The sequence below is a fragment of the Salvia splendens genome, chromosome 9, assembly GCF_004379255.2.
Source record: "Salvia splendens isolate huo1 chromosome 9, SspV2, whole genome shotgun sequence".
Lineage (NCBI taxonomy): Eukaryota > Viridiplantae > Streptophyta > Magnoliopsida > Lamiales > Lamiaceae > Salvia > Salvia splendens.
The window spans coordinates 13,115,948-13,132,891 of NC_056040.1; the positions used below are offsets into that span (position 1 = coordinate 13,115,948).

Consider the following 16,944-nt stretch of genomic DNA (forward strand, 5'->3'; position numbering starts at 1 on the left):
TTAACGGTCGTCCTATATGGATGTCGATAACAACTCTTATTTGCTGGAATATAGTTGAGTCACACTTGCACAACGAGTGTTGCGACAATTTGGGATTGTCCAACCGTATATCCCGCTCCTCAATCGGTTCCACGGTAGTGATTTTACGAAACAGGATCGCCGTGGAAAATCTGGCCGGAATTGGGTTGATTACCACGTCCATCATATACAGGAGTGGGACAATAGCACAACTTGGTGTGGACTGACCTGGAGTACTCTACTGAGCCTATTACAACCGATGAATATATGAATTGGTTTCGCCAAATAACTGTTGTGTATTTAACCAAACCTGGTTTGGCGAAACCAAATTTAATTGGTTTAGGCAGCGCGAAGGGAGGAGAGAGGCGGAGTGAATTGGGCGGAAATAATTCTGACCCGGTTATCAAATTTGACCGAATAGCTTCCGCGAATTTTTAAGTTTTGACCCATGGAATTGAAATATTGGAATTTGAGTTCTTTTATTAGACTGTTGGAATTAAAATATGGAATTGGAAAACTTGGAATTATAATTCAATTCCAATTCTATATATTTGTGTGATACCAAACAATGGAATTGGAATTAGAGGCTCCAATTCCAATTCCATAGCTTCAATTCCATGTTCCCAAACACATATCCTAATAGATTTCTTATTTTTCAAATTTCAAGAACACTATATTTCTCACCCATTATTCAAGAACACTATATTTGTCTCTCTATTTTATTTTACTAATTTTAAATTAAAACATGAGCCTCTCCCTAATTAAATTTCTATTTATATGAACCAAAGGAGTTCATTGGAATTCATGAAGATAATTCAATCCGGTGAGTATGTGCATACGACTCTTATGACACTATAGATCAATGGCGGATCCAGGATTTGATAATCGTGGGGTCGGATCGGACAAGACAATAAATATAATATTTAAATAAATATTATTTGAATAAAAAATATTAAATTTATACTCCATCCATTCCATAAAATAAAGACATTTTTAATTTTCGAATGTCCAATAAAAATATGCTCTTATATTTTTAGTAACTTCTTTATCTCTTATAACGTGAGACCATTTGTCCTTTGTAACTATAACATTTTTTAATTTAGTCTCATTAAGGATAAGATAAGTAAAATAATGAATTCAAGAAAAATATTAATAAGAGAAAAAATAGAGAATATAACAATTATTGATTAATATACTATAAATTTAAAAAATAAAATGCTAGTAATGATCTTATTACAGGAAACTGTAAAAGATCCAATTTAAAAGACTTGAATTAATGTTGGAACTTATATTAATGTTGTAACTTAAAATAAAGCTACCGTTAAATTTCAAAATACGGAGTAAGACTTAAAATATTGTTCGAACTAGAATATAAGCTGAAAAAGAAAGGGTTCTAAGTTAATCAACAATTAAAAAAAATAAAGGAAGGCCCAGTTGGGGAGCCCATTTCACAGAAAACAGATCAGTTCTCTTTCTGAGCAAAATGCGCTAGAGGATGGGGCAGAGACGTGGGGTCGGCAACTGATGGAGGGCGTTTTCCGGCCACTCTCCGGCGCTGACGGTGGGGTCGGCCGACCCCACTCGACCCCACCTACATCCGCCGCTATATATCAGGTACATTTATAACATGTGTCCATACGGACAGTACTATCATCTTATTGATTTTTTCAGAAAATAAACTTGCACGGTTTATACAAACAATATTCATATAATTATCTCATTTTAAACATCATTACGAGTATGCGTACCCCCATACACAAACTAGAATATCTATTAAAACTAGTGTTATCCCCCGTGCTATGCACGGACCAAATAATTTTCAGTACTGGTCACACATTCTCAATAAATCAACAGAAATGAGAAATAATGAAATAATACTATCATCTTGTGGACTTTAAATATAAAAATGTATATAATATCCTTATATAAGATCATTATAAATGTAAAATTAAATAAGTTTGAGAACTAAAGCAACACATACACATATGTTAATTAGAACAACTTGTATACTCCATCACTGTCCATGAAAAATATACCATATTTGCCATTTTTTGTTGTTCAAAAAAATAGACCGAGTTTGAAAAAGGACTCCACATTTGCTACCCAACACAATTAAACACTACTAATAATATGGACCTTACATTCCACTAACACTACTTCTCTCTTACTTTTTTCCCTTCTATCTTACTTTACCAATTCTACATTAAAACACGTGTCATTCACAATGTGGTCTATTTTTTGTGGACGGAGGGAGTATATTTTTTGAACAAAACAAACACAATTTCACAAAAAGAAGAGTTTTGGAAATTCAATATACACATGTTTTAACAAATATTACCAGGTACCACCTAAGTTAAATTCTTTAATATTATAAAAAATATTGTTTTTAATATATTATATAATGATAAATCAACATTAATAAATCTTAATTAAGACACATATATGATTTATATATGATAAAGTAATTATATGCATATTAATATAGTTATTCCAACGGCCACTAGCGACCCTAATAATTTTTCTTGTACTAAATTTACATTGCCAATTAATTAGGTAAAAAGAGAATTAATATCATTTCACAAAAATAAAATTAAGAAATAGTATATATATACTCCATCCGTCCCAAGATAAGCGAGTCATATTCCTTTTTGGGATATCCCACTATAAGTGAGTCATTTCTCTTTTTAGCAAAAAATCGTCTTTCTTACTTTATTCTCACCTATTTTTTCTCTCTTTACTTTTCCATTTTTTCCTCTCTCATATTTTACTCTTTCTACTTTAACTCTTTAAATATCAATTCCTTAAATCTCGTGCTCAAAAGAAATGCTTCGCTTATCTTGGAACGAAGGAAGTAACAACTTAAACAAAAAATTTTAACCAATTTGAAATTAAAACAACACAGTCACACAGAATGTGATATTATAAAAAAAACATCAAGATGATCTGTATTTAAATGAATGTTATTTGAACCTCTCAATAACCATATAAGAATCGATGACTTTTTCTATTTGTAAATCTTAGCACAACTTAATGCATGCCTAAAGACTACATACATATTTAATATTGAAGGGAGTAAAAATATTACTTTAATAATCAAAATAATGAAAGGGATAAATTATAGGAGTAGAACTACTATGCAAACATAAATTTACAATATGATTAAGGTTGTCAAGATTTGTTGACAAATAAATTATATAAAAGACCAAATTAAAATAAATTGTAGTACGTAAGTTCATGATAAAATTTATTCATTATTAATTCAAATAACAAAGTTCATGATGAGAATATTATTCAATGATTCTCCCATTCACAAAATAAATAGTATTAATAATTTGCAACTGTAAATTATTGCTTTTTTTATTCAAAAATAAAAATATTGTGATCACATCTTCGAAGGATAAATTAACTACACATTAGGTCCACAAAATTAATAAGACAACATAAATATTGATCACAAGCTCATGGTATAGCTTCGTAACCTTCTGAATTTCCAATTCTACCCTTCCACGCGACAACGACAACGACAACAATAACAACAACTCCCAAGAGGACAATCGGGCAAACGAATTGGAGCAGCATCGTAAACTTAGACACGTGTAAGTTGTGATCCAAATTAAAAAATAAATGATACATCTATGGAATTAATAGTAATTGTTTTTGGTGTAATTGGGAAGGCATGTAAAAAAACTGACCAGAGTTGGAAGAGGCTTTGGGAAGTAAGAGGTAAAACAAGGCCATGACTCCACTATGGCTTTCAATGCTACTATACAAGAGTGAGCGTCTCTCTCCCGCTGAAATCTTGACTGGTGTCGGGTAACGCGTGGACATCCCCACGATAAAGCCAGCCTCGTTTCCAGCTTCATTTCCTTCCCCATATATTGGCTTCGATGTTCTTCCTCCCTGTTTCACATACACGTGTCAAATGGACTAATCATGTTGGGTTCAAACCATCCCACATCGGAGACTTAGAAAAAGTTACCTGGCCATATACCTGCGGCATTTTGGTGTTTTACCCCATACACTACTTTTCGTATCAACGCAGCCATCTTTCTCAACTCCCACCACCACAAGATTCAACTCCATATTCAATCTAGACAACAACTCATCAATCTAATTAGAATAACATCCTCTAATATTTTCATTACAAAGTGAATGCTAATAAGTAGGATCCCATTTTCCTTGATATATGGTCAATTTCGCATTAAAATTCATGTCATCTAAAAAGTATCTATTGACGAAGAGAGTATTATTAGTGAAGTACCTTCCGGGATAGTGGCCGGATCTCCGACTTGGATTTTGCGTAAGGATGAGGAATATAAGTCCATGTTCTGCGCGTTTCAGCTCCCACACCAAAATACTGAGGCAATCCCACTGTTTCTGACGATCCTCAGATCATCAACGCCGCTACTGTTTTTCCGAGCAAAGTATCGGTTGAGAAGCCAGTGATGGAGATAAATTTCGTGGAGAGGCACCGGATTCCCTCTCTCATCGACTAACTCCGCGTCGAAGCTCTTCAGCCCGATGTGTCCACGTGGGAATTCGACGTTGAAGTAGTCCTTGTTCGAGACTAATCCGGGCTCCATCACCATCTCTGGCGATCGGAAAACCTCGGTTTTCACGACGTTTGTAGCAGCCGTGGTGGGAGTGGTTTGATGATGAATGACTAGGAATAGGATTGTTACCATGATTATTGCAAGGTTTGCAGCCATTTTTGGTGGTGGGAGAATCAAGAATTTGGATTTGTATAGTAAAAAAGTAGTAAAACAATGCTCTTTTCTACGATTAGGTTATTAATTAATGGGCATACACATATAATCTACTTAGTACAAGTATATTATAGTAACATGATATTGGCGCAAATCACAAGACTTTTGTGGCTTGTTCCAGAATGTGGATACAAACAACGTTTAAATAATTGAAGTAAAACACAGAGAAGATTATAATATCATAGAGTAGTTGTACATTTGTATACGAAACTAACATGGGCAGGATGTGGACATTCTATATGATTTATTTACACTCATGATAGTTACCCAAAAGCAAAATAGCCAAATGGGAAAAATCGAGAGTTGAAATTGACAATTAATTAGGTGATTGAAAGTAATGGTTTGTTGATATGTAAAGACGCATAATGAAGTAGGCTCTTATGAGTATCAATATATGCCATATACTATTAACTATTGATTAATAGTATAATTTTGTTATATATTCCAAAATTCGTAAAACTAACGTATATCGTGACAAGGATGTGTTATATCGTGACAAGGATGTGTTATATTGCTAACTCATACTTAAATTACTAATTACAACTAAATGATAAATATTAGATCATTAAATCAAATCAAGGTACAAGATCATTCAAACACGATTATCAATATAGTGTATAAAAATTGTTATTAATCTCATTTAGCAAAAAGTTGGTTATAACTAACTTTTAAAAAATATCACAAAACTTTAAATGATTATAACTATCTCAATTTAAATTATTTTTTAACACAACTTATATCAAATTAAAGATAATTTAATAAGGATACTAACGAGATCTCACTTGCATATGTTCCGATGTCAAAATTTGAAAAAAAATCTTAAATTTTCGTGTTTTTGAAGAGTCAGCTTAATGTCAACGTAGCTATCTTAATATGTCAATGTAATGATTATACAATGTCAATATGAAATTGTGTTGACATATTTAATTAATCGTATTGATATGTTTAATATACTATATTGATATTTCGATCCAAAACCCTAATTTTATTAGTTTTCATATCTTTTTAAATTTAAATAATAATAAAATGAAATTACACATGTAAATTTATAAATCACTAGATCTCTACAAATCTTATGATTTAAAATTAGTTGTAGTTAACAATTAAAGATAGAGTTAGCAATTGATCACACCCCTATCGCGACATATTGTTATTTGTTAGTAGAAGATAGATACAACCCCATGCCTCTTCATTTGCATTTTCTTTAATACGCAAAATCAGGGTGGAATATCAATACGAAGTCATTATACAAATGAAATTATTTGAGACATGTTTGTAACAAAAGAAGCTTATGCAAGTGTCTATCAAATTCGTAAAATAATTCCAAGTAACTTCTTTAATTAATTCATTTATAAGAGTAATATCTATTTGCCAAAAATAAATATTTGGAATAACTCATTTGTATTAAATACTAATCACTTAAAAAAATACGCCGTTGCCGGGGATCGAACCCAGGTCACCCGCGTGATAGGCGGGAATACTTACCACTATACTACGACTTGTTGATATCATTTCAGGAATAGTATAATCCTTTTTTTTTCTTTCTCCATGAATGATGTGTTCTATTATAATGGATTTCTAGTTGAAAAATTACAAGTGGCTATTTTACAATATTGATGACATACTACCAATTATATGAATTGGTACTACTTTTTGTCACGGCAAATGCAAATAGACATGTATTATGCTACAAGACTAGTGGATCAACAGTTTAATACAGCCACCCTGAAACAAACATAGAAAACCAATATATTAAGCGAATCGCCATTTTCAAACAACATAACCCCTGCCAAGTTCCTATTGAAAGTTTACAATTTCATACAGTTCATCAGTGTAATGGATATAATGAGCTGGTATTGCCCACGGCACGGCCGTTGACAGACGAAGTCCGACCACCATCACACCCGACGGCATCACCCGATAAACATTTTGACGGATAAACTTCGAACAGCGCAGACAACACCAGCAGTCGGAGTTAAGCCTACACTACCACAGGCTCGGGTGCTGCCGGCTCAGGAGGGGTGCCGCTGCTCCCATTGAGGACAATCACGTTCCCATCGGAATCCACATCGACAATAACGGAATCGCCTTCCTTGATCTCGCGCGCGAGCATCTTCTCTGCCATGCTATCCTCCAAGAGTCTCATGATGGCTCTCCGGAGAGGCCTAGCTCCGTAGCTCGGGTTGTACCCTTCGTCTACCACCCTTTCTCTGAATCTCTCTGTCACCTGAAGCTCGATATCCTTGGTTTTGAGCCTCTCGAAGACTTCCTTGAGCATTATATCAGCGATCTCCTTCACCTCGAGTTTGGTGAGCTGCCGGAATACAATCATCTCGTCCAATCTGTTCAAGAACTCGGGCCGGAAGTACTGTTTCAGCTCTTCCGTTACCAAACTCTTGATACGGTTGTAACTGCTGTCCTTCTCATCGTAGTCCAGATCAAAACCTATACGACGGCCTCCCTTCTCGATCACACTGCTTCCAACGTTCGATGTCATGATGAGCAGCGTGTTTTTGAAGTCGACGGTTCTACCTTTGCTGTCAGTCAACCTTCCATCTTCAAGAATTTGAAGCATCATGTTGAATACATCAGGATGAGCCTTCTCAATCTCATCAAAGAGCACAACGGTGTATGGGCGGCGTCGAACAGCCTCTGTTAGCTGCCCACCTTCTGTGTAACCAACATAACCAGGAGGCGAACCAATGAGCTTCGATACAGTGTGTCTCTCCATGAACTCACTCATATCGAGCCGGATCATGGCCTCTTCAGAACCAAAGTAGTAGGCAGCCAGTGCTTTAGCCAATTCTGATTTCCCCACACCAGTTGGACCAGAGAAGATGAAGCTAGCGATAGGGCGGTTCGGATTCTTGAGACCAACACGGGCCCGGCGAATAGCACGACTAATGGCTTTGACAGCTTCGTCTTGCCCAATGACCCTTGTGTGAAGCGTCTCCTCCATCTTGAGAAGTCGGTCGGATTCGTCAGTGGACACCTTCTCTACAGGGATGCCAGTCCAAGAAGAAACAATGTGTTGAATGTCAACCTCTGTGACTACTGGACCTCCATCCCCAGCCTCACTCTCTGCCTTTGACATCTCCTTGTTTTTGTCTACGAGAGCCGATATCTGTGCCTTGAGATCCATTTCTCTATCGCGTAGCTCTCCAGCCTAACAATTTGATTGGCATCAGTTAGTTCGGGAACCAAGCATGTATAATCACCAGAGAGATTAAACATTCTAACTATCTTATAACTACAGCGAAACATATACCATACATCATAATTTAAAATTTACCTTCTCAAAGTCTTGACCTCGGACAGCCTCGTTCTTCTCCTTCGTTATCTGCCTGAGTTCTCTCTCAAGCTCTCTAGCTTCCTCAGGTAGCTGCAGAGGATAAAATGATAAATCACCATCATATAATACCATCACCACTTTATATAACACCAATAAATGGTAAGTGAGCTTCTACGGGCCTACCTGTGCATGACGAAGTCGGACTCGCGAGCCAGCTTCATCGACCAAGTCAATTGCCTTGTCAGGCAAAAAGCGATCGCTGAAACAGGCGAAGTGATAGTGAGTACAGAGCTAAATTGAGAAAAAAAAACGATTCAAACATCTTGGAAAGGGAAAATAATAGCACTTGAAGAAGAGGCATACAAAATCAAAGCTCATAAACCCACTATCCACTTAACATGCAAGCAGCAATGAATACAAACTAATCATTAGAGGTTGAAAACTCTATACCTGATATACTGATATGACAATTGTGCTGCAGCAACTAAAGATTCATCAGTGTATCGAAGCTTGTGGTGAATCTCATAACGCTCACGAAGCCCTTTAAGAATCTGAATGGTTTCATCCACTGTTGGTTCAGGGACCTTGACAGGTTGAAACCTCCTTTCGAGTGCAGGATCCTTCTCGATGTGTTTTCGGTACTCATCAAGTGTAGTGGCACCTATACACTGCAAGTAGATCATAGTCAGCATTAATACGCAAATATTTATTTCTTGAAATAAAAAACTCACAGTGAAGTGCATCTCAGAAGCATAAAAAATGGTTTATTTGGAACTCAAAACTGCAACTTTTCCTAGAAACTTTCAGTGCGAATGATGCAAAAGTAGTTGGCTAGTACAACAATAACATACATCCCAGCTTACCTGTAATTCACCACGAGCCAAAGCAGGCTTCAATATGTTAGCGGCATCAATTGCCCCCTCTGCAGCTCCTGCTCCAATCAATGTGTGCACCTCATCGATGAAGAGAATAATTTCATCACTTTGTTTAATTTCCTCCATAAGCTTCTTCAATCTTTCTTCAAATTCACCACGATACTTCGTCCCAGCAACAAGAAGCCCCATATCTAGAGTGATAACCTGATATAAGCCAAAATAAACATTCAATGGTTACAGAAAAACAATGGAAATGAACAAATGAAGACATCCTTCTCAAAATTGCAGTTCCAGTATAGCAGCATCAATAATCAGAACAATTGAGGAGAAATAATGTGAAGCATATGACAAACTAATTTTTCCCTGCCAATGATATATATGTTCCACCATTATCACTAAATACTGTATTTCATATGTCCAAATTTAATTAAGTGCATCTTCTCCTAGTTTGTCCCCTTCCAGGTTAACCATTCCGCCAAACAGCATATATACTTTAAGTAGTTTTCATCATCATAATGCCATCAACTAACTAACCTTTTTCCCCTCAATGGTTTCTGGAACATCCCCAGTGGCAATTCTCTGAGCGAGGCCCTCAGCAATGGCTGTTTTCCCAACTCCTGGTTCTCCAATGAGACATGGGTTATTTTTAGTGCGACGTCCCAGAATTTGAGTCACACGCTCAATTTGATCCTGCCTTCCTACAACTGGGTCCAGCTTACCCTGAAATAATCAAGAGGGTTCGATTAAGAGCCTTCATAAAAAATTAAAAATAAGATACAGAACTCAAGAAGAATATTACCTCCTCCGCTAGCTTGGTCAAATTGGTACCATACTCCTCTAGTGTGGGCATCTTGTTGCCAGAGCTACCACCTCCAACACCAGCTCCAACAGCCTCAGCACTTTCACCCACCATTCTAATAACCTAACCACCCATAACAATTTGTTTAATTTACAAGTTACAAAAAAAATTTGTGTAACAAAGAAAAGGAGAAAGAAACACTTGCCTGAGTTCTAATGTTGCTGGGGTCAGCACCTAAATTCTCAAGGACACGAGCTGCCACACCTTCACCCTCACGGAGCAATCCCAACAACAAGTGCTCCGAGCCAATGTAATTGTGACCTGAATCAACAGGAAGTACCAGCATGAAAACTTAGATGACAAACAGGTCCAATACAAAAATCATTTCAAAAATCAAAAGGCTAAAGCTTAAAAACAAAAAAGCGTAGTCAACGCTGCAGGATAGTTATATCCATTCAGAGAAGAAAACAAAAGGAATGCACTAACAATCAATAAGGTATTGAATGAGAACATGATATGAAAAAAAAAAGTGCAAAACAAATTTACCGAGCTGACGAGCTTCCTCTAAAGAGAGTTCTAAAACACGCTTTGCACGGGGCGTAAAAGGGATCTCCACGGCCACAAACCCACTACCTCGTCCAATGATTTTCTCAACCTCTACACGTGCATCCTTGAGATTTATCCCCATGGACTTAAGGACCTTAGCAGCAATACCAGTGCCCTCACCAATAAGCCCAAGCAAGATCTGTTCGGTTCCAACAAAGTTATGGCCAAGCCGTCTTGCCTCTTCCTGCGCAAGCATAATGACTTTAATAGCTTTTTCTGTAAAGCGCTCAAACATTGCTCGTGGCCCCATTCGTTGTTTCTTCCCTCGCTTGCCAAAGGTGGCTGACGCAACCTTTGATTGGAGTGTCTGGCCACTTCTCCTCACCAACATGTCCAAGGCATTAGCCCCTCGGAGTCCTGAGTAACTCCTCACTGTCACATGAGACGACTTTGTAGAGCAGAGCATTGTGGATGCCTTTTTGGTTTTGCTCGATCCCTCGAACTGCCCATTATTTACAAAACCAACTGAAGATGGCAAATTGGTCGATTGAACTAAAACACGTGCCATGTCTACCTCCAAAGGACTGCATATAAAGAATCAAAAGAAGTTAGATAGCTCGCTCAAACAGAATACTGCTAGAAAAACCACTCAACCAACAATTGGTTGATCATCAATATACAAAAAATATGTATCCCTACAACCAACAAATTTTACAATTCTTATACAGAGATATTAATTACTACTACAAGAAATCAACTTTTTCTACAAGCAAAGAATATACGTAGAGTCTTCCCACAGCTGAAATAAGATCAAGATGTTGCACCAATTCAACTACAAGTAGAAAGCTCAAATCTTAGCAAAAAACAATACTTTGCACAATATAATTACAGACTCATACTAATAGTAGGCAATACTACCAAAATCCCAAAACAAACCTGGACTTATCCAAACAGCAATTCTGATTGCATACAATCAATGAACAAAAACAACACTAATTTCCAATCACAAAGACCAGGTTTTTTCAACGAAACATCGAATTAATTGAAGGACACAAAAAAACCCATAAAAGAGCCGGAACCCACGTCGATAAATCAGGTGAAGAAGAATAATAGCTCACCTAAATGAACGAAAAAGGCAATCGCAGTCGCAGATACACTAATCCGACGATAAAAGATGATTAAATTGATAAACCGTTTTCTAGATAGAGAAAGAAGAGGCACCCCTAAATTTAGTCGGCCGGATTTTCACGAGCTCAATTGCCGATATGCCAGCAAGAGATATATAGATAAATGTGGATGAATCGATAATAGCCTCTCTCTCTCTCCTCTTTGATTTTTTTCCTATTTTATTTTACAGACTTTTTGCCATTTTCCGAGCGATGAAGTGGATGATGTGCTACGTGGCAGGAAATGTTTTTGGAAAGTTCTTATGACATGGTAGGAAATGTTTTTAGAAAGTCCGTTGCAATGTTCGCCGGGATAAAAGTCTGTTGGAATGTCCGTCGGGATATCCGTCCCACTGTGAATGCCCTTATCTCGAAATGTTGGATTCGAGAGTCAGATGATCTGACGGTTCCAGTTCATTTATCTTGCGCTGCAAACTTTCGTTCTGGATAACAGTCTTTTGCGAGCATAGAATAGTTGTACACATGAACAAAGGGTTTGGTTGTAAACAAGGTACAATATTTTGATGCGTGGACACAGCTACTTCGTTTAGAGCATCCACAATAGCGCCTAGCGCACCGCCTAGCCGAGCGCCAGCGCTAGGCGGTCTATTGCAGCCGCCCAGCGATTTTCGCAAAAAAAACCGCCTAGCGCTCGGCAGTTCCTTGGCGCTAGGCGGTGCGCTAGGCGCTATTGCAGCGTCCGGATCGCCTAGCGCACCGCCTAGAGCGAATTTTAAATTTTTTTTTGTTTCCGAAACACTATATATACGCGACTTGCCTGTCATTTTCATTCGCACCACTTGTATTATGTAATTTTTTTAATTAATGTACTTTTTAAATTTTAATAATATTATTAAATTTTCTCGTATATGTATCGTAAATTAAATTGCGTATTTTATGTGATTGTTAATTATTTGTTTTATATAATTTTGATGTGGCTGGGCTATTTATGATGTGGCTAGGCTATGGCTGGGCTATTTATGATGTGGCAGGAGGATTTTTAGTGTTGATGATGTGGCAGGAGGAGTTTTTGGCTAGGCTATGGCTGGGCTATTGCTGGGCTATTCCTATTGTGGATGGCCTTAGGCCATCCACAATAGGCGCCCAGCGACCGCCCAGCCGAGCGCCGGCGCTGGGCGGTTCGCTGGGCGATCTATTGCAGCCGCCCAGCGGGCGATTGGAGAGAGAAACCGCGCAGCGCTGGGCGGTCGCGTGGCGCTGGGCGGTCCGTTCGGCGCTATTGCAGCGCCCGGATCGCCCAGCGCACCGTCTAGCGCGAAAAAATAAATTTTTTTTTTCGAAACACTATATATACGCGCTTTGTTGGTCATTTTCATTCGCACCACTTGTTTTAACGAGTATTCTCTCTATCTTAATTTCTGTTCAAGATCAACAACGGTAAATGGATCTCAACAACGAGCCTAGTTCCGGAAGTAGCGGGTCACAAACTCCGGCGATCCCTGTGGGAAGTGGATGGGGACAGGTGCCCAGGTACTACAGCATGTACCCGTGGCAGCAGATGATGCCCGGGGCCCCAACGGGGGGGAGTCCGCCGGGGGGTTTCCGCCGATACCGGGCTGGGCACCAAGTATTCCGACCCCAACGGGATGGGCACCGGGGATGCAGATGATGCCCGGGGGGCAACCGACGACACAGTGGACTCCGGGGGTCGTACCGGCTACACAGTGGACTCCTGGGGGGTCCCCAGCGACGGCGGGGGATGTCTATCGCCCCAGTTTTGATTTTTCGTGTGGGTCTTCGCACACATCGACCCAAACGCCCTTGGGGTTTGATAGTTTCTCCTTAGATGACTTGGGGTTTGATACTCTCGGAGCTCTGGTGACTGTAGGTCAAGGGGGGCAGGGCCGGGGCGTGGCGCCCCAAAGAAGAAGGGCAAGAAGAAGGTCGGCGAGTCGTCGCAGCCGGGTGAGGAGGAGGTACGGAGGAGGTGGACGGACGACGAGAACGTCGCCCTCAGCAAGGCGTGGGTGAGTGTTTGCGACGATCCTCTCGTTTCGAACGAGCAGAGGATCGTTAACATGTGGGGCAAGATAGCAGCAGCCTACAAGAGATTTTGCCCGGAGGGGAGGACCCGCAACGGGGAGGATTGCCGGAAGGGCTGGAACCGAATCAGGGCGGCGGTCTCCCGATTTTCAGGTTTGTACACCAACGCACTCCGCATGATGAGCAGTGGCCAAACGGAGGATGACTGCAGGAGAATAGCGGAGAAAGCCTTCCCAGTGAAGGGGCTATACAATGACTTCACCTACTGGAACTGCTATATTGTACTGAGCGAGTCCGAGAAGTTTCGAGTAGGTGTCGACGCTGGCTGGCCGAAGAAGCAACGACTGAACTACACCGGCGATTACAGCGGCAGCAGCGGTGGTTCCCACGACCTCCCCGAGACGACGCAGGAGTTCCCCACGCCGCGGTCGGTCGGTGGCCGACCTCGACCGATTGGGCGCAAGCGCGCTCAGCAGGCGGCGAGGGGGAAAGCCGGGGCTTCCCAGGAGGTCCAGTCGGCATCCCCCCTTGGCCACTCCACCCGGGAACTCAAATTCTTCGCTCGCGCCCAAACGCGCGCTCAGTTGATCAAGACGATGGCCGAATGGCGGGTGGCGACGGATCCCGTGGAGAAGAGCGTGCTTCAAACCTTGCTCATGAGCCTGCAGGATGAGTTGGAGGCGATACGGAGGGAGGATGGCGGCAGCGGCGGCGGTGGTGGCGGCGGCGATGGTGGCGACGGAGGCGACAGCGACGGAGGCGGCGACGACGGAGACGAGGAGTGAATTGTCACTCCTTTTTATTATTGTATTTTTTTTAAATTTTATGTGCTTTTTTTTATTGTATTTTTTTTAATTAATGTACTTTTTAAATTATTGTACTTTTTTAAATTTTAATAGTATTATTAAACTTTTCCCGTATATGTCTCGTAAATTAAATTTCGCATATTGTGTGATTGTTAATTATTTCATTTTGTATATATTTGTTAATAGTGATGTGGATATTAGTGGCTAGGCTATGGCTGAGCTATTGCTGGGCTATTTGCTTGTTTTGGTGATGTGGCAGGAGGATTTTTAGTGCTGCTGATGTGATAGTGGCTGAGCTATGGCTGGGCTATTGCTGGGCTATTCCTATTGTGGATGGCCTTATAGCAGGTCGAGATTATAATGGTAGGTTGGAATTTCTGGATTTACCTATTTTACCACTGTGCCGATATTATATTGCTTTTAAAAATCAATAATAATATCTCATTTATTAGATGGTGATCCTAACCTCCTATTTATTGGTAAAAATTTTAAGTTGTAAAGTAAAACATGGAACCTATACAATTTTGGTTTGGGTAAATTGCCAAAAAAAAATAAAAAAAATTTGATTTTTTTTACAAATCCAAAACCTCTAATTTTCGATAACGTTTGTGAAGAAATTTTAAAGTATCTAGATAATCTTGATAATATTCTTGTAACAAAATATAGTTGTGTTAAGATCAAAATATTTTACTGGATAAAGACTCGATCTTAGTGGATAAGATCAATATAGTTGTATTTTTTTAAGTGTCATTTCGACGTCTAATAAAGACTTGATATGCATTTCTCAAAATGATTAGTAGTATTTTTTTTTTCTAATTTTCATGTCAAAAATATTTCTCATTATTAGACCTTGAAACAATAATATAGAAAGTGAATTGACGAAGTACAATAGAAAAATAAAAACAGTTTCACCGACTACGAGCATTGGAATTAATACCCTTATTATTAATTACATAAACAAGCTAACTAATAATATGTATGATGACATTAAATATTTGATCAATCGGTCAAAATCCACTCTATTTTGGGACAACTATAACATCCAAATCGTGATGGATAAGTTAAGCAATGGTTAATTTTGTCAACATAATCAATAATCAATAATAATAATAATAATAATAATAACAAAAAACAACTGACAGTAGTATTATTTAAAATACTATGCAATGCAACCCTACATAAACATTTTCGTTTATTGATTTAAAGAATTTTGACGAGTTTTTTGTTTTATTGATTTATTTTGTGAAATTAAATAAAAAAGAATCTAGCAAAGGGGTAGAGAGTGCTGGAGTTGTGGAGTGAGTATCGCCACCAAATAAGATCCAAGAAATTGGGATGTTTTAAATATCAACATAAAATGGACCTACACTATTTTGTTTTCTTCGGATTAGGAAAAGCCCTACTTTTATACGCCACCACAATTTCTCTACTTCTTTTCATCATCATGCTTTATTTAAATTAATTTCATGGGAATAATATCATCATCGGATATTTTGGCATTGAAAACATTTTCATAGTATTTTTCTAGTGATATATTATTATTATTATACCTCTATTTTGTCCATTTCGGGACGTGGAGGAGGATCCCACCAAACAAATTAGTTCAAGAAGATTCCTATTAGTATGATTTTATTTTATCTGAAAATCTGGTTAGGTTCATTCTTTTGTTTCTTCTTCATTTTTCTGCAATAGATTCTCTCATTAATTCATAGTATCAAAATCGACAACAAAGTCGGATACCGGTAATTCTACCAAGACGAATTTCCTTATTGGGCACTCCAACTTTTTGCTAAACACAAACCATTTTAAAACTAGTTTCTTAAAACCTTTTTTATTGACAGCTAAGAAAACTATGGTTGAGAGTTTCCAAAATAAAAGCCCAAAACAGCAACTATACCACTCTCTTTTTTGCCTGAGTCGTATATTTCTTTTTATATTGTCAGACTATAGGAGTCATTTTTTTTTAAAAAAAAGCAACAATTTTTCTTATCTCTTAAATACTTTACTTTCTGTTACTTTATTATCTCTATATTTTTTCTTTTCTACTTTATTATCCATTTATCTAACTCACTTAACACAATTTTTTTAAATCACGAGCTGAAAAGAAATAGCTATGGAGGGAGTATTACTTTGCACAACTATATTTACACTTAAGAGCAATAAATTACCTAGTGACCTCCATCATGTGTAGAGAGATTTCAGAAGTTGGAATCAAATGAGATAACTTTCCGTTTTAGGGCACGCAAACATTTAATTTAGCAGGTTTTTGTGTATTTTCTCCTATTCTCTCTTTTGTTCTCATTCCTTTTTCTCACAAATACAAGAATTGAGTACCCATCCAGAGACTTCAGTTTTTGAGATTAAATTGGATGGTCTGAAATCTCTCCTGGGTATCGCGAACGATACTAACGCATCATGAATCGCCATTTGCTTATACGAACAACATGATATCCAGATTAGTATTTTATGGCATTTAAACGTAGCATAAACGGACATGAAGCCACGCCTAACCATCACGCCATTCTTTACCTTGTACCTTCTCTGCACATGGACCATCCAAAACATTCACGATTGCACGTTTTCATCATCGATAAGATGCATGTGCCCTAGTTTAATATCCAAATGCTGGAACAAAGCTAAAATAACGAGAGATTAAAACAGCAGACCAAAAC

The 16,944-nt window shown here is 38.4% G+C and overlaps 1 protein-coding gene and 1 long non-coding RNA gene across 2 annotated transcripts; both read right to left on the bottom strand.

Moving 5' to 3' along the window:
- Positions 1-3,355: 3,355 nt before the first annotated feature.
- On the bottom strand, positions 3,356-4,868 carry LOC121747626. Its single transcript, XR_006039244.1, has 3 exons — positions 4,280-4,868; positions 3,998-4,108; positions 3,356-3,918 (listed from the first exon to the last, which is right to left on the bottom strand). It is a non-coding gene; the product is annotated as an uncharacterized LOC121747626 (long non-coding RNA).
- Positions 4,869-6,510: 1,642 nt separating this feature from the next.
- On the bottom strand, positions 6,511-11,613 carry LOC121747950 (ATP-dependent Clp protease ATP-binding subunit ClpA homolog CD4B, chloroplastic). The gene is made up of 10 exons (XM_042142123.1): positions 11,415-11,613; positions 10,297-10,880; positions 9,956-10,071; positions 9,751-9,873; positions 9,486-9,671; positions 8,940-9,155; positions 8,527-8,744; positions 8,260-8,335; positions 8,077-8,166; positions 6,511-7,950 (listed from the first exon to the last, which is right to left on the bottom strand). The coding sequence occupies exons 2-10, from the start codon at positions 10,862-10,864 to the stop codon at positions 6,766-6,768; spliced, it is 2,778 nt and encodes a 925-aa protein (XP_041998057.1). The 5' UTR covers positions 10,865-10,880; positions 11,415-11,613; the 3' UTR covers positions 6,511-6,765.
- Positions 11,614-16,944: the final 5,331 nt, after the last annotated feature.

Excerpts from the sequence above, each read along its gene's own strand:
- LOC121747950 (XM_042142123.1), bottom strand. The coding sequence starts at position 10,864 with ATGGCACGTGTTTTAGTTCAATCGACCAATTTGCCATCTTCAGTTGGT. Across the intron at positions 10,072-10,296 it reads AGAGGAAGCTCGTCAGCTCG|GTCACAATTACATTGGCTCG; the intron begins GTAAATTTGTTT and ends CTGTTGATTCAG. Across the intron at positions 9,672-9,750 it reads TGACCAAGCTAGCGGAGGAG|GGTAAGCTGGACCCAGTTGT; the intron begins GTAATATTCTTC and ends TGATTATTTCAG.